General features: G+C 34.8%; 1 protein-coding gene and 1 non-coding gene across 3 annotated transcripts; one reads left to right on the top strand and one right to left on the bottom strand.

The window, feature by feature from the left end:
• Positions 1-1,046: 1,046 nt before the first annotated feature.
• On the bottom strand, positions 1,047-21,234 carry LOC149089850 (uncharacterized). 2 transcript variants are annotated; one of them, XM_089251888.1, is made up of 3 exons: positions 20,875-21,234; positions 13,285-14,514; positions 1,047-1,484 (listed from the first exon to the last, which is right to left on the bottom strand). In XM_089251888.1, the coding sequence occupies exon 2, from the start codon at positions 14,475-14,477 to the stop codon at positions 13,311-13,313; it is 1,167 nt and encodes a 388-aa protein (XP_089108014.1). In that variant the 5' UTR covers positions 14,478-14,514; positions 20,875-21,234; the 3' UTR covers positions 1,047-1,484; positions 13,285-13,310. The 2 variants fall into 2 exon arrangements, with proteins under 2 accessions (XP_089108014.1, XP_089107954.1); XM_089251828.1 differs by lacking the exon at positions 20,875-21,234 and adding an exon at positions 16,958-17,937.
• On the top strand, positions 12,349-12,420 carry TRNAE-UUC (transfer RNA glutamic acid (anticodon UUC)). Its single transcript has one exon. It is a non-coding gene; the product is annotated as a tRNA-Glu (tRNA).
• Positions 21,235-22,618: the final 1,384 nt, after the last annotated feature.

Here is a 22,618-nt window from a genome sequence, read left to right on the forward strand (position 1 = left end):
TTTCTCATTATGCATCCATATTTCGATTCATGCCACCATTTTCGTAAAATAATACCCGTGTTTCAAATACCAAGTGAATTTGTGACTGGTACTGTCAGTACATGTACCGTCAGTATGTACTGCAGAAGTACCGTCAGTACATGGTGAGGTATAGATTGTAATGTATGTAAACAATGGTGAACTCAAATTCGATTATATATAATTTCGGGTTTTTTATTTTTTTAGAACTAATAAATGAGACCTCGATATAAGGATAGTTAGTGGAAAATCCTTAAAAAAAATCTGTAATAGGGATTATCGTTGTTTCGGAAGGCGGGGACCATAGTCATAGTGCACCACCAGTTTTATACTGGTCTTGATATATTTTCCGAATCCAAGTTATTAGTACCACCGTTGGTATTTATTTGAGACCAAAAAAATTATAATTAGTAGATTAACTAATAAAATTTAGTTAGATGTTTCACCCCTTATAAAAATGTTTACTGAATTACACTTTTGTATACTGCACACACCCCCCCCCCCCCAAATGTAGTGAAATAAATTATGGGTTTCTTCGTGGTGAAATGAATAAATATTCCTGTGCAACTGCATTATTCGTCGTATTTGAATCGGTGTTTTTTATTTTTATTGTAAGCGTAGAGTGCTGACGGTACTTTGAAGTATCACGTCAATTAGTTCGCTGAATACTAACTAATTCTTAGAAAAAAAATTATTTTTTTTTTTATTTCTAGGCCATAGTTAGAACTAAGACGACCAACCAAAAAATTTACATGATAATATTATTTCATTATTTTCATAATGAAGTTCTGAAAGGATTAAACTTCAGATTTTTGTTCGACAAGTTTCTTGAAAATGAATAAAATGAGTTATCGAGTATGAAAATATAAAATCTCGATAGTTATCAATCAAGAGAAACAGTAATAACATTATTGATCGTGTGCATAAAACAGTTCATTTGAAAATAGATAGTTCAAAATGATGAAATAGTATCTTTTTTTATGCAATAATATTGACAATACAATACAAGTATGATTCAGTAAAGGAAATTAATAGTAAAAACTAACTTTATTAGTGAAAAAAATGCAAAATAAACATGCATGAATGCAAATAAATTACGTATTAATAAATTATGTGTTTTCACATAATCAACCAGCAACTATGTACAAACATTAATGAATGAAGGCTTTCCTCATTTTTTTTCCTCTCTCTTTTTTTGGCACACAGTATTCCGCACGTCCGTTTTGTTTTCTTTCTCAATTCGATCCGTATGTCTCTTTTTTTTTTCTATTTTCTACATCGAGTTCTTCCTTTTATTTTAAGTTACCTAAATCTGAACATGTACTGATTAATGCCTGCGTACGTCTTTCTTTGAATTACATGTTCAGTAACACACTCAATGACAAGAATATTATGTTAATAGGGGTGTACATGTCATCATCCACATCCGTATCAAGTGATTTATATTCGTCAAATCTTCTCAGCTCCTGTAAGAGAAATAGCGTGACATCTCAATGCATGTATATATAAAGCAAACAAACACAATAGCATATCACTTCTACTTTTAGTATGCGCTAAAAATTACAAACCTTTCTGAATATTTGCGAAGTGCGAGAAAAGAATAAAATGGGATCAAAATCTGTTTGTACTTGTTCCACCCAGGACGGGGCCGGAACTCGAAACAAGAATTTACTCTGTCGACTGGGGCAAGTACCCATTTCGCATCACCTCATTTTAAACGAAAAAGGTAAATTCGTCGCCTTTCTTCGTGAAATACTGTCAAGATTATAGAGTTTTCAAAATCAAAAACAGTCAAAATGACTCTGCTCTGGCCGTTCTAGTGTTAAGTAGCAATAGGGCTGTGTGTGAGATTCTTGACCAGTGTCAAACACCAACTACAGAGTGGCATTTAATACCCTCAAGATTGAGCCAGGGTGTTGAAAGGTACCTGAAATTCCTAAGGGGATGCTAATTCCCCCGCCACCCATCCCTAGTTGCGGACCGGCATACAGACGGGGGTCATACGGGGGTTCAAATATAACGTATTACCCGGGACGGGGGAGATTCATAAGGGGGTTCAAAGATGAAATTCATGAAATTTGGTCAATATTTTTCAACGGCTATTGTAATGTAGAGACTCACTAAGAAGGGGTTTTTCAAAATTCACCCCTCCTGGGGGCTTTAAAGGTTATGTGGAACAATCATCACTGAGCCGAATGCGAAATTTAGTCAGTATTATATTTAATAATGCAGATATCCACTGAGACGGGATTTCCGAAAATTCATCCCCAAAGGGGATCATGTGTGGTTCAAATGTTATATGAGGGGAAATCATCGCCGAGTTTTTTCAGATTACTAAACCCACGCGAGCGAAGCCGCGAGTAACAGCTAGTTCTCCCATAAGAATATACTAACTTATCTCTCTCTCTCTACAGTTGACCTGCTATCATTAAGTGAATCAATAAATCATCAATGATTTGACTAGAACCCGGTTTCTGACCCGAATACATGTCGATTAACTCGCTGTGTTAATTGATGTCCGATAGCATCTAATGACTTCTATTAGTCTCTGAAATCCTGTTAGTAATTAATTAGTTTTCGAAATATCGCGTGTTTTAATGCTGTTAATGAGATTAGAGGTTATGAAATTATTGAAGTTATATATATAGAGCGACACAGAGAGAGAGAGGAAGAGAGGAGCGGATAGTCTATTGAATTCGTAAATGTAATATAGGTAAAGCCCGGGTCAAATGCCCATAAATGCCTATTTTTGCCTATTTTTGAACTTTTTATGTGAAAATGCCTTTCTTTAATTTTTCCTGCCATAAATGCCTATTTTCTATAACAATGTTTTAAGTCTGCTCGTGAATTTCAGAGTCCATATTCGACAGAACTTGAATATTTTGTGCATGGAGAATTTCAAAAGGCTTACTTGATTTTTTCTTCAAAATCTGGTGATTTGGTCTTGTTTTTTCAAAACCTCTTGGTGATTATTAATATCAGAAAGCCCCCGTCTTCAGCCCCATTTAAACGCGAATAGGTATAAGTGCTTGAGATAGAAAACTTGGTGTTCCCTGCATTAACTTTGCTTTGGCCAAATAATGTTAGACATTAATGTTTTTATTTTAGACAAACGTATCTGTGTAAACAGACATATGAGAGTAGCTGAGAAAAATTAGAAGTTTGTTTTTCTCCTTATAACATATCATACGCATACACTGGACTGCATTGAAAATGTATAGCCGATCGATCACTGTCCCAAGAGATCATCAGTTGTCGTCTTGGCTCACCCGGACCGTGCAGGAGTTGAGAGGACCTTGGCCCTAGAGCCCATTCTAGTTTTTTTACACCACAAATGCACTTCAAACAACCATAGCAAGTTATTTTAGATTATGTATTTAGTATTTGATTGAATCGAGCAGAGACGCCCTCAACGGTGTGTCAGGTGCGGCCACACCGGGCCCTGACAGGTATATATCCCCATATGTATTAGTTATCTCTGTGGCTCTGTGTGTCTAGTAATGCTCGTTCGGAATCGGCCTAATCTTGAGAGATCGCAGCCACTATTTTTTAGCATGAAAACAATTTACTTTTGAAAATAATGCAGTTATTATAAGCTATAATTAAAGCAGTAGACGGAGTAAATGCAACCAATTTTTAGCCAGTTTTCGGACATTTAATACCTAAGCTTTTAGCTATTTTTTTCTTTCTTCCGTTAATTATAAATGTTTTTTTTTATGCCTACTTTAAAAATTTTCAGTGCCTTTTTGCTTGGTTATTTTGACCATTTTTAGTGCCAAAACTTCTGGGCTCTAGTAATAGGTATTGGTTATTTTTTATCAAAAGGAAATTATATAGGCCTTTAGATCAAGAGATCAATGTGATGGAAGGAACTCAATGGTAGTATCAATATAAAAATGTAGGAAAAATAATGGAAATCGCAGTTACACAAGTCAAGAGCGCCTGGTTTTGAAACCTTCTTTCTATCTCTTCTTTCTGTTCTGCCCAAAACCTGTTCTCTCCCACACTCGAAAAACATGACATGAACGCCACCGAACTTATCTCGTTAACGAGAACTTTTCCATCCAGGCAACACTCAAAGTACCATTGTTAGCAAATTAGAGCATTGTTGGTAAGTTAGAGAAAAAAAACCAAACCGTGAGCTCTTCCACACCCTCCCATTGGTGTTAAATGGCTTTTGAAATCTATCCGAAAAGGTATTAAAACATAGGGCGAAACAAAAGTCACCGGACTTCACAATAATTGATCAAAAAATTAAACAATTTGTCATAACAGTATGTGGTCTGTATCTAAATTCATGTCTTGAAATCAATTTTATTTTGCAAGAGGAAAATAAAATTTCACCGATAAGTTGCACTCCACCAAAAGAACCATCAGTTATATGACCTTCCTAAACCATGCAAAACTTTAATCTATCACTATTGGATAATTATATAACTACAGTTTTTCTCCCTGTCAAAGGAGAGTGGGTTTTGTTAGAATTGTTTATGTGTGTGTGTGTGTATACAACAGTGTCAGCATACGATTACAACGGTGTGTATGAAATTAGTGCTGCCATCTATATTTCAAATCGTTTGGTAGTTATAATGCTCACAAAGGCGCTCGATGATAAGTATAGTAATAGTTGATAATGTTTATGTTCACTGAGAGATTTTTTTCAAAATGAATTCTTGTTGAAAATGTCGTCGTCCTTGGGACGATGATATAGTAACATTGAAAACTTGATGGGCACTCTTTAACGTAACAATTTCATTCTCTTTAACCACTCGCCTCACTTGCCCGTGTATCCACTTCTTCCCGAAACTGACTTCGCCATGCTTAGCACGAGCATTGTAATCTAATTACAGAGAGATGCATAATCTAGTTCAGTTACATAATCTATCTAAAAACTAGATTTTATTTGCATTCCATGTAAAAAAACTCAAATAAGAGCTTTTCAAAAAAGAAAATTTAATTTTAAAAAAAAAAAAGCTAATAAGTGAATCAAAATTTTTTGAATAAAAAAAACCTAGTATATGATTTTCTGTAATTGTCTGTTTATTCCTAGTCATAGACATAAGAATAGAATGAAAAAATTTTAAAAACCCGCTGACGGGTTTTAATTTTTTTCTGCATAGAAAAAAAAAATGTCGGGCTTTTTTTAATTTTTTCATTCTATTCTTATGTCTATGACTAGGAATAAACAGACAATTACAGAAAATCATATACTTGGTTTTTTTGATTCAAAACATTTTGATTCACTTATTAGCTTTTTTTTAAATTAGAACTTTTTTCAAAAGCTTTTATTTGAATTTTTTTCATGGAATATAAATAATCTAGTTTTTAGATAGGATTATGTAACTGAACTAGATTCTGCATCTCTGTAATTAGACTACAAGATTATGTGTCTCTGTAATTAGACTACAAGATTATGTGTCTCTGTAATTAGACTACAAGATTATGTATCTAGATATCATTATATTGCAGTTACATGAAGCCATAGTGTCTGCGCAGATTTAGTTAAATGTTTACTTTTCGTTAGTGTCTCCAGGTACAAAGTTTACGATGCCCGTGCTACGCCAACACCAGCTATATAATATATCTGCTATAGCTGGTGTTGGCTATGTACGCGCAAGTCAGACAAATGGGCGAATGTGATCGGAAGAATGTATATATATATATATATATATATATGTATGATATATATCAAGGTTTCTGGAATGTATAGTTCTAGAATATAACATGTATATATATAGGATGACAGAGTAAGTGCCATCTGTCGGTGAAATTTTAAACTTATTATTTGTTTCTCCCAAACAAAATTCTAATTTATGACAATTTTTCAAGAGAAGCATTTTGTTAGAGAAATTTTTAATTTTTCAAAAATTTTAAAGAAAATTTCTTTTTTTGTTGTATCATATTTAGATATTTATTTATATTGAAATATTTATTTATATAAAAATAAATGCTTTAAAAATTAAAAGACCAGTTGTAAATAAAAAAAATATATACCACGGCCTCTCGAGTTGGATGCCATTTTATAACAACAGAAACCAAGGGCGTAGCGAGTGGGGGGGGACTTGGGGGTCTGGTGCCCCCGAAATGTGAGAAAATGACCGAAAAAGGGGAAAAAGATGGCCAAATCCATTGTTCTGTCACTTTGGTCCCCCCCCCCGAACGAAATTTCTGGCTACGCCCCTGACAGAAACTCTCTCGGTTGCGTCTTACGCAGATCATAACATCAAAAGGTAGATTCCGATTCTCATTAGCGCTATTTATCTTATGTTATTTGCGCTTTCCTGGAAAAAAAAAAATCGGATTTGCCCACAAAATAAAGATTTTTTTCCCCTCGGTTTCCTCAATACAATAAAAGACCATAGTGCAATTATTACCCGTTCACCTTCAATATTTTGATCGACCTAAATGGTTTTATCTTAGATACAAAATATCTGGATTGAAGAAAAATAGACGACGACAAGAGATAGAATCAGCATAACACGCAAAAAAAAAAACCAGGGAGAACATGCGATGGGGTCATTCTTATATTCGGAGTAACAACTCCAGTTCTACTAAATGCACCAATTACAGCGATAAGCGTTTCGTATAAAATCTAAATACATTATTACTATTTATATGGTTCTTTTCGCCAACTTGCGATAACCGTCATTCGATTAGTATCGGAACGACCGATCAATCATCGCAATAGCATTCAAAAAGTGCATCTTGAGAAAAAAGTAGATGACGAATCACACGCCAATTGGTTCACGGGTGAAAAAGCCGCGGTTATTTTTTGATGAAATATTCATGCATTTATAAATAGAAAACTAGGAAACTCATAGTAAATAATTTCTGGGCTTCTTCGTGTTCGTTTAACCGGTAGTTTCAACTTTGATACAGTTGCGAGTATCTTAAGAGGTTATTACACTGATAGGGAGGACGTATTTGTATGGATATGATATTCGATTCGGCCATAATTTTCGCAGGAAGTGATGAAAGGTCAGAAAAATGGAAGAATTCAACAAAAAATGAGGATTATAGTGATATGACCTGAAAATGCAGGAGCTATAAGGAAGTATCTTTTCATCATCAATAAAAGATTATATTTTCCATTCTTGGACATAAATAGGGCTTTTGGTTTGAAGAGATCTATTTCGCGGTCAAAATATTTTATAATAGCACAGCTGCTTACGCAATCCGCCCCCGTGTAATTGAATTCCAAATAAAAAAAAAATTCTATATTGGTCATTCACACACACACACCGACAGGATATAGAGGCCATGGCTGTATTTCAGTCGATTTACAGGCGTCATTAAGTTAGGAGTATAACCAATCTAATGGAAATTAAAGTGTGATTTAGAGCTCACGATTTTGGCCTTGGATCTTAACACACACACACACGTGTTCTGTTTTAGACTCATTCTTGAATATTTAAAGATTAAAAAAATAATTAACACCTACACGATCGTGAAAAAAACTCCGAAGAGACATTTATTTTTCTTTTTTAATAAAGTTGTGAGTTCTATATAGGTCCTGGAAGAGAGGGTAAAGCAAGGGGTGGCCAACTTTTTTTCCAAGCCGTGCCACAATCAAGATTATTTTCGATACGCGTGCCACTCTACGAATTTTAACACGCAGAATATACGTCCAGTTTGACAAGACACGAGCATGCTCTCCGTTCCTGCAAAATATTTTTCGGCTGTCCTCTTGTTTTCGCAGAAATATTCAGTTTGTTACTTTTGAGTTATAAATTGTTTTTATTTTTCGGTCATAAATTCGATTATCGCGATGCAGATTGTGTATGCAAATACATCGGTAGAAGTCATCTTACCTACGCCATGTTAGGCATAGACACCGACATCTGAAGACTTACGGTGTTCGCCCCTCCCCACAAAACAAAATTGTAAGAAAGCTCAGCCCCCACTCCCTCCTTCTCCAAGAATTCATGGGTGTACAGTATAATTGTGTTATACAATGCATTTCTTCCCCCACCATGCTGACTGTCCCGAATTGCGTACACATGGGACGTTCAGCAACTATGCCCGAAGATGGAAAAGCGGACATAAACGCATTAAATAGAAAGTCATCATCATCACATAATTGTTATTTTAAGAGTGCCCATCGTACTAAATATAGGTTTGGCAGTCCACAAGACCATCATTCATAATTAAAGCATTGTTTCAAAGTTGGACAGAATTTCTTTGATTGAAAAATGGAATAGAATTTCTCCAGTTTTTGTAAAGCGTTTGCGTGCCACTCCTGATACCATGGTGTGCCATTTGTGGCATTGAGACATTTTTCTTTTTATAAAGTTGTGAGTTCTATGGGTTCTTGAAGAGAGGGTTAAATAACAATGACGCTGATATTTACCAATAGAAACTGAACAATTTTAAAATAATTAAAATTACCCAATATCAATAGGCCTACTTGTCGAGATTCATTCACATATAATAGGTCATGACCTATAGGTCTCTAATTTTTGAGATGAAGTGGAAATTAAATTTCAATGGTATGCCATAAGCCGCAAACAATTCACATTGACACTGTGCATTATAAATAAATACATTAAATCATCGGCAAAGATATTTCAGGGGTTTTAGAGTCATTTTAGTGCGCTAATTCCTAATCTAGCATTGGTTTTGTCAAGTTGGCTCTATTTTTTTGGATAATGCATACATATTCTTAACAATGTGATTTGTATGCCGCTTACGTATTACCATTGAGAAATTTAATTTTCCCTTCATCTCAAAAACTAGAGCCTATCTGACAAAACCAATGCTATAGATTCGAAATTACAAGCCCCAATATACCATAAAACCATTAAAATTTCCTTAAGAACATTAATTTTTTTTCGTCGAGCAGTGCAATTAAGCAATTCCTTGAAATCAATACAGGTTATCTATTTGAAAATAAAATTATATTTAATCAGAGGTGATCCCGTTATGCTACGAATCAAAATTTATTTATTTATTGATCTCTATATAGGAAAAATATATATAATCCCGGGAAAACGAATCGGATACAAATTCTGAAAGAGGGTTTACCCCACCAATGAAAAAAACAAGGCAAGGATATGAACTGTAAGAGATGAATCCTGAAATATCCTATTATGTTTGTAAAGTTTCTGCAGATTGGTTTCATAATTTTTTCTATCGGGTAATTTCCCTAAGAAAACAGTGGTTTATATACATAGCTTTAAAAGTTCATTTTTGGCTCTCTCTCAGCTGATTCAAAACCAAAGTCTAACGTTTTTTTCCCAATAGTCAAACTTTGAAGGAATTTCTCATGAATTTTTGTGAACATCTTTACTCCATTATAATGAATAATGTCAATCAGTGGTGTTATAAAATTCTCAAACAGAAGTCGAAAATGTACACAAAATTTACTTTTTCATTCACATTTTTTGTATTTTTCTAGTTCTTAGTGCGGCTCATACAAAGCAGCGATGTTTCTACGAAAACATTTTTTTTCTATACATTTTACTCTGGGTGTGGCTTACACCCTCCAGTGACTTTCTTCCCCGGAAATTACTGTGATGCCCTATCCGTTTCATCAGCCAATTAAATTTAGATAACTTTTTTCCGAACTAGAATATTAAATTTCCACTGCAATGTCAATTCTCAAATAAAACCATAAAATCACCATAAAAACGCATATGCCGTTGACCTTTATGGTAATAAGTATGAACCACAACCATAAATTCTCCATGCATTCCAGAAGATCTGAAGCTCAGCAATTATCAATACGGAAGATGCCCTCTGATGTGGTCTCCTCGATAGTCACACTAACCTCGACTAATTACAATTTTCTCGCAATAAATCGCAAATTGAAATCACATTTCTGACGTTTATTGAGGATATAAATATATACGGTAAAAATAAGGAAAATGTGGATGACTCTGATAAAAATCATTAAAAACACCGAGTTTTACGGCTGGGTCATATGCACACGTGCACATACGTATAGTGATAACTCATTTCCAGCTGTAATTATTGTAGATTTAATGCAGGCTAAGAAGTCAGACGTTACACAGTAGAAAAATATCTAGAGAGCCCTACTCTTTTCGCTTCCGCCACAGTTTCTTATAATAATTATTTTTTAATGTAATTTCGAACATGAATAGCATTCGAGTCACTTGGTTAATTGGAGGAAAAACTAACACAACAGGATCACGGAAGTAGTTCTTATAAAAGAATGATGGTCAGTAGGATACAGATACGTATATTTCACTGCATTACCACACCCGTAATTTCGTGCGGTGATTTTGATCTCGGTTCAATTCTACCGCAGCAATTTTGAAAAGCTATAAAATTAAATCTTGGCATAACGAAGCCAAGGTTTGGTCACGTTAACAGAATGGCGTATTCAAATATTAGCTCAAAAAAAAATGGGCCGTAACGAAATCATAGTAATTGCAGCATCCCATTCTTTAACGCAATTTATTATTCGCTTATACAGCCCAAATTGTTTCCACGGCAGACATCTCTGCAGCCGTTGACTTCAGAAACTCACAAAAAATTTTCCAATGACATGCAGTTAATTAAAATGTTAAATTTTTTTTGAGGTTCCATATGCATAAAAAAAAATAAAGAAATTTACTTTTTATACAGTTTTTATTTTCAGTTGTTGAAATGTAGATCCCGCTTTGAAAAGTCATTTACAAAAACATTCAGGTTTTTAAATTCAATATTTTTATTATTTAGGTATTAATACAAAATATCACTGTTTTTTTTTGGCGAATTATCAATGAGTCGGCAAGTTGGCATTGGCTCGGAAGTTGCCATATTTGGGGACTGTACACAAGATAAAATCAACCATTTTATTTTTTTCAATTTGCAATAACTAACTGTTACTGTACATTTTTAACAATTATTTTACAACTTTGAATTTAATTTACGTTCCGCAATTTATGAACTACACCCTCATTCAATGGCGATAAATGCTGTTTAAAAACGTTAAAGTCAGATATCTCTGTTAATATCGTGTTTGAAAATATGTAATTTTTCGTGAATGACTTCTCAGAGCCGCATTTCCATTACATTAGATGGAAGTTTTAGCACACAGGGTCTACATGAATAGTGAATTTTTCTATTTCCTTATGTATACGACCTCTTTGGAAAATTTAAAACATTTTGAGTAATTGCACGTCATTTGAAAACTTTTTGTATTGATAGTACGTTTCTAAAGCCAACGATTGCAGAGATATTCACTGTGCAAACACTTTGAGACATATAATCTGTATGAAGCATGCTGGATATTTATAAGAAAAAACTACTGTAATATTTCCCGTAATTTTAGCCGCGGCTCTAAGATTTAGCTAAGTTAATTTTTAAGTCTTTTGATTAAATCAGTCACTACATTAAGTTTCGATTTCTGTTTTTTTCGTTGGGTGAATTGCTATGGCCATTACCATTGCGGAGGTACAATCAATTTTTACTACTATACAGCACCAAAACGTAATTTAGTGAAATTAAGAAATTGGCATTGTGGAGTTTATTGAACGAAAGATGAAATGCACAGGGTGCCCTGTAAGTGCTAGCACGGGCTTTATCTCATCAACCGTCCGTCGTAGAGATATGATTCCAGTATAAAGCATGCTCAACGGGCGTTCAAAAATCACCCTGTACCAGGGTTGAGTGTAAAAATACAGTGTATAACAAAACAAAAAATTATAAATTTTTTTGAATGCTCCCCTGTGCTTTAACTTATAATTAGAAAGTTATTGCTTTGTCCCTCCTGATGCCAACAAAAAAAATCCATGTTTCTAAGTACAATATTCACAGAGATAATCGAATTCGAAAAACGGAGGAAATTTGCTAAAAGAACAGCGTTAAATGCGGGTAAAACGGTTTTTCCGTTCAAACGGAGACATTTTAAAGCCGATAAATCATATTTTGTGAAGAATTCTCCGTAAATATGAACCAAAATATGAAACCGACATTTGAACCGAAAGAAAATTCATTCATTTACGATATAAGACTGACCGGGCTACAGTTAATATACGGTTTCATATGGTCTTAATAAAATATCTATCAGATGAGAGGAACATTTCTGAAATTCCCAAAATTTGACGGACTCACCAATTTTGGTCGTAAAAAGAATGGATTTTTTTTTTTGTTTAATATATCAGTGCATGGATATTATATATTTTTCAAACTGAATATATGACTTATACCCAAGGATAGTTTAACAAATTAAATTTGTTATCCGTTTTCAGAAGAAAAAACGTTTTAGAGATTTAAACGGCTTCCACACAAGATGTTGGGTGGAAAACGTCATTTTTTAAGATCTTTGAGAATTAGCTATTCGACAACAATAAGAGTGCTAGGGAATGGTTTCCTACTCGAAGCATCTTCCATGTGGTCTAGTGGTTAGGATTCCTGGCTTTCACCCAGGCGGCCCGGGTTCGGTTCCTGGCGTGGGAAGTGCTTTTGCATCAGACCGGGGTTGTGAGCGGTCCTATCTATCCTACTGGGAGCCCTGATGCCCAGATAGTGACTATCATCGCGAATGATTTTATTTTTTTGGATAATAAGGAATTAATAATAAATAATAATAAATAAAATAATAAATAATAATAAATAAAATAATAAATAATAATAAATAAAATAATAAATAATAATAAATAAAATAATAAAATAATAATAGTAATAAATAAAATAATAATAATAAATTTAGGCATTTATGAAAGCCATCCTCGTGGGAAATCGCTACCATACGAGGGTTTTTAACAACTGGCTGTTGCGAAGATCAATTTTTGGAAAGAGAGAAAATTCAACTTCCCCTGCGGGGAATCGAACCCACGCCCTATACCACTAGACTACAAAGGCAACGAATCTCAATCTTTCCTTGGAGCTCGTGTACATTGAACGGGACCGTACATGGAGCTCCAAAGAAAGATTGAGAGATTCGTTACCTTTGTAGTCTAGTGTTCTAGGGTGTTCACCCGAAAAGTGAAAGGACGTGGGTTCGATTCTCCGCAGAGGCAGTTAAATTTTCTCTCTTTCTCCAAAAATTCATCTTCGCAACAGCCAGTTGTTGAAAAAAAAATTACAGTTTACTTCTCATATGTTTCCCTCTTTTTTAAGGTAAATTGACTTGATGTTGAGCTAAATGAAAACTGTGAAACAGCTAAAAAAACAAATTAAACACCTTTGCTAACCAAAAAATTAGTTCTAGCTTTTATGTATGTTTTCAAAGAATTTTAAACCGACGAAAAAACCTAATTCATTTTCTTTTTTCAATAGTTCAAAGAGTATAAATTTTTTGTGGTTGGCTTTAGAACTTACCTGTTATTTTCCTTCGGATTGGCATATCATTTTTCATATTGTTCCAAGGCTTTGACGACCATATCCAACAGGAGCGATAGTTCTTCTGAATTCGGGAGGGTTAAGCTTTTGTTATTGCCGAACCTGGGTTGGCGCCTTAGATAAGCTGGTGGGAATGGATCGATGGCCGGATTAGGTCCAGGTGGAGGCCTTACGGGATTCACCACCTGCGAGAAATTGTTCAAAAACCTGCTGACAGAACTGAAGAAAGTGAAGAAGCCATTGAGAAGCAACAGAGGTGCCAAAATGACAGATATTCCGGCTCCGACAGGGGTCAGCTGTTTCAGAAGAGGTTGCATCAGCGAGGATATCGAGCTGGATGATGAAGGTGACGAGGTTTTCTCGGGGCTTTTTGTTTTGGACGGACGTGCCGAATGCTGCGCCATTATACTGTACATGGATGATGGTAAGGCAGAATGCTGCTGATATATTTTCTCCATGGAGTATTCCTTGTTGCTAGATACTGATGACGAAGGCGATAAGGAACCATGTTGCTTATAAATATCGTCTTCCGCAGATGATGAGGACGAAGAAGGTGGCTGCGTCGTCCTCCTGTTGGTAGCTGCAGCTATGGCGTGCAACTGGTAGATTTTGTCCATCGAAGACGAACCACCGTGCTGGGCGTAAATATGGTCCATAGCGGAACTAGCAGCATGCTGAGAATGAACCTTCTCCACTGATGCGCTGCCGTGTTGAGCATAAATCTTGTCCATGGAGGAACCACCATGCTGCGCGTAAATCTTGTCCATCGACGAACCTCCGTGTTGAGCATATACCGAGGCCATAGATGACGAACCTGTTCCATGTTTTGAATATATCTGGTCCATAATATCTACCGGTGAAATAGTCGTGCTAGAGGTTGTCCTGGCCGACAACGTGGTGGTAGTTGTTGGTTTTCTGGAAGTCGTGGGTCTCACAGTTGTTGATCTTGTTGGCCTGTTTCTGTGCTTTGTCTTTTCCACTGACGGTACGGGGGTTGAACTAACGAGAAGCTTAGTAGTTGAGGATGAAGCTGATGACGTTGCTCGAGTTGCTGGCTTCCTCCTTGTGGTCTGTAACCTCACGGGAGTCTTTGTAGTAGTCGATTTGGAACTCTCAATGGACGAACTCGATGCAGTAGCAGCTGAAGAGTCAACTGCCAAGATAGTGATCATCAGGAAGCCTGTCCAACAGGCGCACTGAATGAGTTTTCTGGAAAGAGGGATAAAGTGGTAGATATAAAGAATTTCGAGTCGGAAAACATGATTCAAAGTACATCATAAAAAAATCGATGTAAAAATAGCAAATAGTTAGAAATTATTTTAACGACTGCTTTGTCACTCATGAGTGTCATTGTCAGAGAAAAATAATCAAATGAACTTCTTTATCTCAATGAAAATATGTGGTAAATTTTTGCTGGTATAATACACCCGTTTTTCGGACAGCATTCATTTTTGGAATTTTCAAGATGTTTTTCATAAAAAACGTAAATGTCTGCAAATCTTTATTTCTTCAAATTTTAAAATTGCTTTGTGAAGAAATATATAAATCAATTCGTTCATTTTTTTTTTCAGTTAAGATGAAAGGGTATATTTATCTTCCCATACACTTTTTTCCAGAATTGTTTTGCTAAAGTTTATGTAATAAATCACACTTATTTCAAAGACATTTTCTCCTGAAAGCCATTTTAAAAAACTCCGGAAATTCAACTTTAAGTGCTGCCCTCTGATAAAAGACCCCCAAAGTTCATATTCATCATATTGCTAACTCAAAACTTACACAATACTTTAAGCTAGGACTTAACTCCCTGATGTCAAAAAAAAAACTCTACAGTGAGAAAAAGTAACTAACACATTTGTGGCACCAGGTATACAGAACCTTTTTTTTTCTGTTCCTTCTTATGTTAATCACATCCATGATTGCCGAAACTCTCGTAAGGAAATAATTAATCATTTGCCATTTTTACATCGATTTTCCCGCATTTTAGGTAAATTTTTACAACAATAGTAAGAAAATAAAATGCATCTATAAACTTTTTTTTAAACAGAAGTAAGTAAGTTTTTTGAGAAGTCCTAGTCATGCTTGACCTTTGACTAGTATTCTGGTTCCACTCATAAGAGAAAGACAGCTATTTATCATATCCAGATTCAAAACAAAAGAAAGTCCAAGTTATAACTTGATTATAATCAATCATATTTACTGTGAATTTATTTGATGCAGTCAGTTTGGTATTGTATAAGAAACGTTATTTTTAGAATTCGACACGTGCTCGGAATTCGTCTACTCATTTGCACGACAACAACTCGCGTCCGAGGGCTTTATATGTTATCACAACTAACTTCTCATCCTAACGGTCTGGAAGACCACTTACTGGAGGCGTTTCATACAACAGGCATGTTCTTGTGTGTGGCTCTCTTAACCTCTTCACGTACAAGCTTTTGGCAGCAAATTCGCATTATCTCTATTTGACGAATCAGCTATAAATCTGGTAACCTCGTCCTAACATAACCACACGTTAGAAAAATTAAGTAGAAAGGAAAAAAATATAAAAGGAAAAATAGTATAGATAAAGGTATAGTAAATACAAAATCATAAAATACAGTCGAATTCCGCTTTAACGAATATCATTATAGCGAAAATCTCGTTTTAACGAACACTTTTCTAATCCCCCAAATAAGTTTACATAGGAACAATGCTAGGTAACCTGAAATTCCTTTATAACGAAATTTCGTTTTAATGAAGGGATTCCTCCGGTCTCTTGGCGTTCGTTATAACGGGATCCGACTATAGATATAGTATATAAAGTAGATCAGGTAAAAAATTAGATTTTTTAGAGTCTTCTTTTCCTCCTCCTAATCCTACGTGTTCTCTTTCGCTCTTACTTGCATACAGTAGAAAGATACATTATATGTGTAGAAAAAAATAATAATTCTCAGGAGTGTAGAAAAAGCAACTTCCGTAGATAGAATTGCTGCAAAGCTTCACAATCGTGAGAACAACAGAGAACTTGTTTGAATTTACTCTACTGTTGGTTGGACGCAATATTACGTTAAGGCCGTCATCGTAAAGGAATTAAATTTTAAAACAACACTTCGAGATAGTTAACGGACTGGCACGGAGCTAATTTCTACTCTCAAAAAATTCTAATATGGGACCATTCAAGTATTACGTAAGCAGATTTTTAGCCATTTTTGACCCCCCCCCCCGCCTTGTCAGCAAAATTTCATCAGCAGCTTAGAATATTTCATATCTTCAAAGAGGGGTGGTTGATGACGTAAGCAACCTTCAAACCCCCTCTTCCCCTCGATGCTGACGTAATACTTGAATGATCCCTATAATGTAGTACGCCAAAAAAGATATGGACTTGTACAATAATCTAACAATGTAAATCAGTTAATTTTATCAACCAAATGAATCTGCAGTTTGTCATGTAAGCACACTGAAATTTTGAGGAACCGTAATACACATTTCCATCATTTCTAATAAGAAAACTTAATGAATTCTGGAATGAATTAACGGTGATTATACCAGGAGTGCCATTGTATATTTAGATACATCTAAATGAAAAAAGCCTGCATTATTTTATTTCGGAATGACTTAGAATTATTTCTAAAACTTATGGGGAAAGAAAAATAGTCGAAATTTCATTGCTTACCTCCTCATCTTTAATATACTGACGAACTCAAAAGTCTTCGCAAGCACATCAAAAAAATACCCGCGAATTTGCGTAGGAGTACGGAGGGCTTCAGAAATCTGAACGGGGGATCTTACAGGAACTTTTACTGGGCCTTTCGAGCACGACACTGCCGAGGGTCAAGGTGAACAAACGATCAACACTTCCGGTTTCTAAAAGTTCACCATCACTACTCTATTATGTGTAGCTTTCCGATATGCATCAATCTTCGTCGGTATGAATGATTGATATTACGCCACTGGTTGGGAACAAATGCTCACCTACACAGCACAATACTTCGAAACGTTAAAAAAATTAATGTTTTACGAGCTTCTTATTATTACGTGCGAGGAAGTCGAAGATGATGCTTCTCGCTGTGCAAGTCGTCGGCATATACTACGGCAATTCTGCCATCAACGTTTCGCAGCGATACTTTGCTTAGATCGAGGCCATGGGCCTTCCGGCGTACCTCTGACCGTCAAGAGAGTAGTCTCTCTCTCTTTCTTTCTCTCTCTATTTCTTAAAGAAAATGAGACAGGTTTCTTGGCGGATGCGGATGAATGAACAGTAGCCGGTTACATATATAACGTATATATAAAAAGTAATTGAGAATAAAGGGTAAATGGAGAAAAAAAAGGAGAGATATCTTTTCACGTCGGTCTACCAGGTCATCTCCAGCGAGTAGACTTTATACACGCAACAACACACACTCGTGTACGATCTACATTATAATGAATTAATCTCTCTCTTTTCCAAGGACGGTTGAAGGGTTGAAACTGACCTTGCGGCGGCAAATCTTCTTCTTCATGTCACAAACTAGGACATGGGCACATGATAATATAATCGGGACCATCATCAACCACACCGGTAAACATCTATCTATCTCTCTCTCCAGAGACATAATTCTAACCTTAAGCATAACCGAGTGAAGAAAAAACTGGTTCAAAATATTGAAAAAAGACTAGGCAGGGTCCATTCATTTTTTTTTTTATACACAGTATATTGTTATGTATATCAGAATCGATAAAAAAAAAAGAGAGGTAAACACACTAGTGACCGTTAACCTATATAATTTCCACTGGACTCAAACGCTATTAGTAGCTTAAGTGACAAAACTTTCTGGTTAGAGTATCTGTTCCGTTCCGATACGATGTTTATTTAAATAGAAACAATGAATTGCGATGTTATTATTGCTGGTAATTTACTTACGCAATCATTATTTGTATATGACCTGCAATACAACCGGAATTTGCATATAACCATTTTTTTTCCAACTGCGATGGTGATGATAATTAAAGGGACGTGCGCTGCAGTTAATTTGTGTTCGTTATGATAATCTAGACTAATTTGCAAAAGGATGCTACTGGTGTGACCGAAGCGTGCATAATTTTTCGGTGTGGTTATGTCATTTCTTTATTACCACATCTTTATTATTATAATTAAGTTTCGTACTTCCCGGTGCAAATGTTTCCCGAATAGTTATTTTTACGAGTCATAGTCAATAAGCACGTGAAACAGCATTTAAGTACAAAAAAAACTCGGTCTCTTCGTGCTTAATTTTCATTATGATTTAGTTAAAAACTGTTATTAATTTCGGCATTTAATATCAAAAATTATGCGCTGTAATAATGATACTTAAGTATTAACTGATTATTGATATTATTATCCGGAGTGGTTATGGTTGTATCATCATGCTCTTCAACTGCAATGCTGTAATTTTTTAATTTTTAATTGGATGTTTTTTATTAATGAGAAAAGTAGATAAAAATATTGGAGGAAAAATTTTATTTAATATTTAAATTTGAACTTCAATCATGGTTGTACAAATGTGATCATATTTCATAGAAAACAATTCTGGAAATTACAGGGCATCGTTGTGACTTTTACATTGCCAAAATATTCAAAAAACGTGTCGACAACCAGTGAAAAAAAAACTAATTAATTAGGTATAAAAAACACTCTAATTAAATTCAAGCATACCAAGGTAAAATCGTGTTTAAATCTGCAGCAAATTACAGTATCATGGAAAAATAATTAGATTGAATAAATATATGGTTATACAAATACAAATAGTATAAAAAATAATACAAAATCAGCTGTGACAACAGGCTGGTTTTCCAACCACCTTGTGGCTGGAAAAAAATAATAACAAAGTTAAAAAAATTAAGAAAAAATCAATATAAAAACTAAATGATATTGGGAAAAACTCCATAAAACTATGATTCACATAGTCTAAATACAGCAAACCAGTAGCAATAAATCAAAAGAAAAAAAAACTAAAATAAACTGAACATAAAGTTATAGTTGTCATTCGTTTAAGCATGTGAATAGCGCTTCTCGATTACTCTCACTAAACTTATCACTTTTTCAAGATGTCTATTGTAAAGAATTCACGAAGAACGAAAGAATTCACCCGAAGTAAAGTTATTCAATGAATTTACAACCCTGTTGGAAAAAAAATCTTTGCGACGCAACACAACACAAGCTAGAATTATTTCTAACTACCCGAATATGGTTTTCCGGAGTCGTAACGTTTTCCATGACGACGTAACAATATCAAATGATCTATCTTTTATCAATCCCATTGAAAATCTAAAATACTTAAATCATATCTCCACGCGAAGCCTACGTTGTTTCATAGAAAATATGATTAAAGTCTTTTTTCATAGCTTCTCATACATACCCACTAGTGTTCTAGTGGATCTTCCATGCATCACTTCAGCCAAATCTATATCTTTCTGAAGATAGGGTCTCCAAAACTATAAGACATATTCTAGGCCAGGATGAACCAAGCCTCGGAAAAGTGGGAGGATGACTCTTGGAGAACACGAAGACAACTTTGATGATATACAGTAAAATGGAACTTTTCAAGAATAAAATCTTAAAAGTTTTAAGAATTTATGACATGGGAGAAATTTTCATCAAAATTTTGGGGGGGGGGACCAAAATATTCAAAAAATGGAAAAATCCCAGAAAATAACGGGTCATATGGTCACACTATTGATACCAATCTTTCATTTCCATCAATATCCATCATCGCAATATAATCTCTGAAACTATCCGTTAATGTAGAGAGAAACAGAGTGAATCGATCATTGCGTGTATTGCTTTCTTCCGATCACACAATAATCAAAGAGATATCATCCAAAAAATCAATCATATTGTGAGCTTAGGATTTATTAACAATAAATCGTGCGATCGATGTGAAGATTAATCACGTAGCCAATTATATATATATGGGTAAGAAATATAAAACTGATGACAGAAAAGTGTTTGAGTACTTATCAGGTTTCTTTTTATATCAGAACAATCAATGAATGAAATCTAGAAGACAAAGGTTGTTGTCAAACAACTCTTCTTCTCTCATATTCATATGGTATTAATAACAGACATGAAAGGTATCAATAATTGTATAGATAACGTCATGGCCACAGGACAGTGTTATGTGCAAAGTACCTATTGCTTTTGGAATTTTTTTCTTGGCATCAGAAACGGCAGGGCAACAACTTTCTGATTGAGTTTTTGAGGACTAGGTGTCCGTATAAAAAGTTAGTTTCTGTATTTTAATGACTATACAACCCTTTGCAAGATGAATAATGTATCTAAGTTCTACACGTTATTTATATATTTTTTTTATTGGGAAGTATACCCTTAGGATCAACGGTTTGTCAGTAAAATTCGACAAGGGGAATTATGGAATCACCCTGTATAATAAAATTTGAAATTCACCCCAAGTAAATATACTAGTGGTAGTGGTACTTTCGACAGTGCTGTTCCAATGTATGGGCTCTCCCTGGCATGGCCCGGGGAATCTAAAGTGCATATGTTGCAAGATGATAGCAAGATTTGGTACTATTATTTTTAGAGTATTTAAATATTGGGGTAGGCAAGTAACTTACTTCCAGCTAGAAAGGAAGCCTCTAGAACATCACTTTTCCCTGTTCACTATGACTCTGTCGAGACAACCATTGCCTCTTGGGAGAAAACAGTGCACCTCGTCTAGAAACTAAATCTCCTATCTATAAGACTTAATTAAAATCATCCTAGATTATTGAAACACTTAAAATAAATTAATTGAAATACTAAAAAGAAAAGTTGCAGTGTGAATAATTTTCTGTAGTTAAAACTCCGGGTAAAACTATGGATTTTTTTTTCTCGATAGATTTCCAGCCTTTTCCAAATAACTAGCATTATTCACAACATCAAAATCGGCAACCACAACATTCAAACTGCCCAACAAGGTGGCTGGAAAGAAAAAGGAAAACGTATAAATATTTAAAAAATAATAATAATGTTAGAAAAAACCCTTAAAAATCTGGTTGTCGTAGCCTAATTATAGCTACCCAAAAATAATAATAACAAAATAATAATAATCGAAACTGGTCTCCTCGAGTCGAAGCATTTGAATGACGGCGTAATAATATCCTTTTACAGATTTGAATGGTTCAGCACATTAAATGGAAGAAATTCAGAATTTCCATTACCAATATGTATATCCATTACAATATGTCGACGAATTTTCACCAAAGAATACAGGATATATATATATATAAATTCGTTTCATTTTAATAAAGAGGGATGCATATTTTATCAGTTGACATTTAATTTGATTGGGACCAGGGTTAAATAAAAGTTTAGTATAAAAGTATAAATAATAAATTACAATTTTATCAATTATAATTTTTATACTCTGTATATATTTTTTTTCAATAACTTTCTACGGAAATACCACTGCCACTGTTAAATTTTCTTGCTTCTGATTATTCTTTCGTCATACCTTATTTTAATTTTTAGTTCCAGCAATAGACTGACTATGCTTTTCTGAAACTCTTCGTGAAACATTTTGTACAGTGTGCCCCATAAATTTTAAAAAAATTGAAGGTATTGGTGTATTTGAATGCGGTTCACGGAAAAGTTATTTTCACGACGGGGAAATTATATATATATTTTTTCCTTTGAGTGCAAAAAAAAAAATTAGCTTCCGTTTTTGTCGATAGAGGACGCTACATAAAAGCAAATCAGGAGAAGATGGTCCTAAACCTTTCTTCAATCCCTTCTGTGTCGGAAACGTTTATATTGCTATAGCCGGTGATTCGCGGCTGAGGTAGAACGACATCAATATTGTTTTATCAACCAATAATATCCAACCTCCAATATCAAAATCACAATGGAAAACTTATGTAAGCGCCAGTAACAGGAACAGTGCCCGAGTGGCCTGGTGGTAAGATGCTCGTCTACCATCGTGAAGGTTGTTGTCAGGGTCCCGGGTTCGAACCCAAGGGAGGATATTGATAAGATATTTTCCCTAACGAATTCGAGGCGACCACCGATAGACAGCGCCTTCACTTCCAACCCATCTCACTAATGGCAGTAAATTGCGATATGGCCAGAGTTGGTGAAGTAAAACAGGAACATTGAGAAACAAGCTGTTAATCAATACATACCCTGCATTTTATAGTACTCTGATTTGCATATTTCCAGTGATTTTCTTTCATGCAGAGCCCTATATTGACAAAATCCAAACCTAATTTCCTTCTGTAAAAAAAAATTATTCTTTGTGAGAACAACTTCGCAAACCGCATTGAAATATACAAATCCCTTCAATTTTTATTTTCAAACTATTTATGAATTTGTGGTACACCC

Source organism: Pholcus phalangioides, unplaced genomic scaffold (genome assembly GCF_987345545.1).
Source record: "Pholcus phalangioides strain wild (caught in Gottingen) unplaced genomic scaffold, Ppha-v1.0 ptg000001l_1, whole genome shotgun sequence".
Classification (NCBI taxonomy): domain Eukaryota; kingdom Metazoa; phylum Arthropoda; class Arachnida; order Araneae; family Pholcidae; genus Pholcus; species Pholcus phalangioides.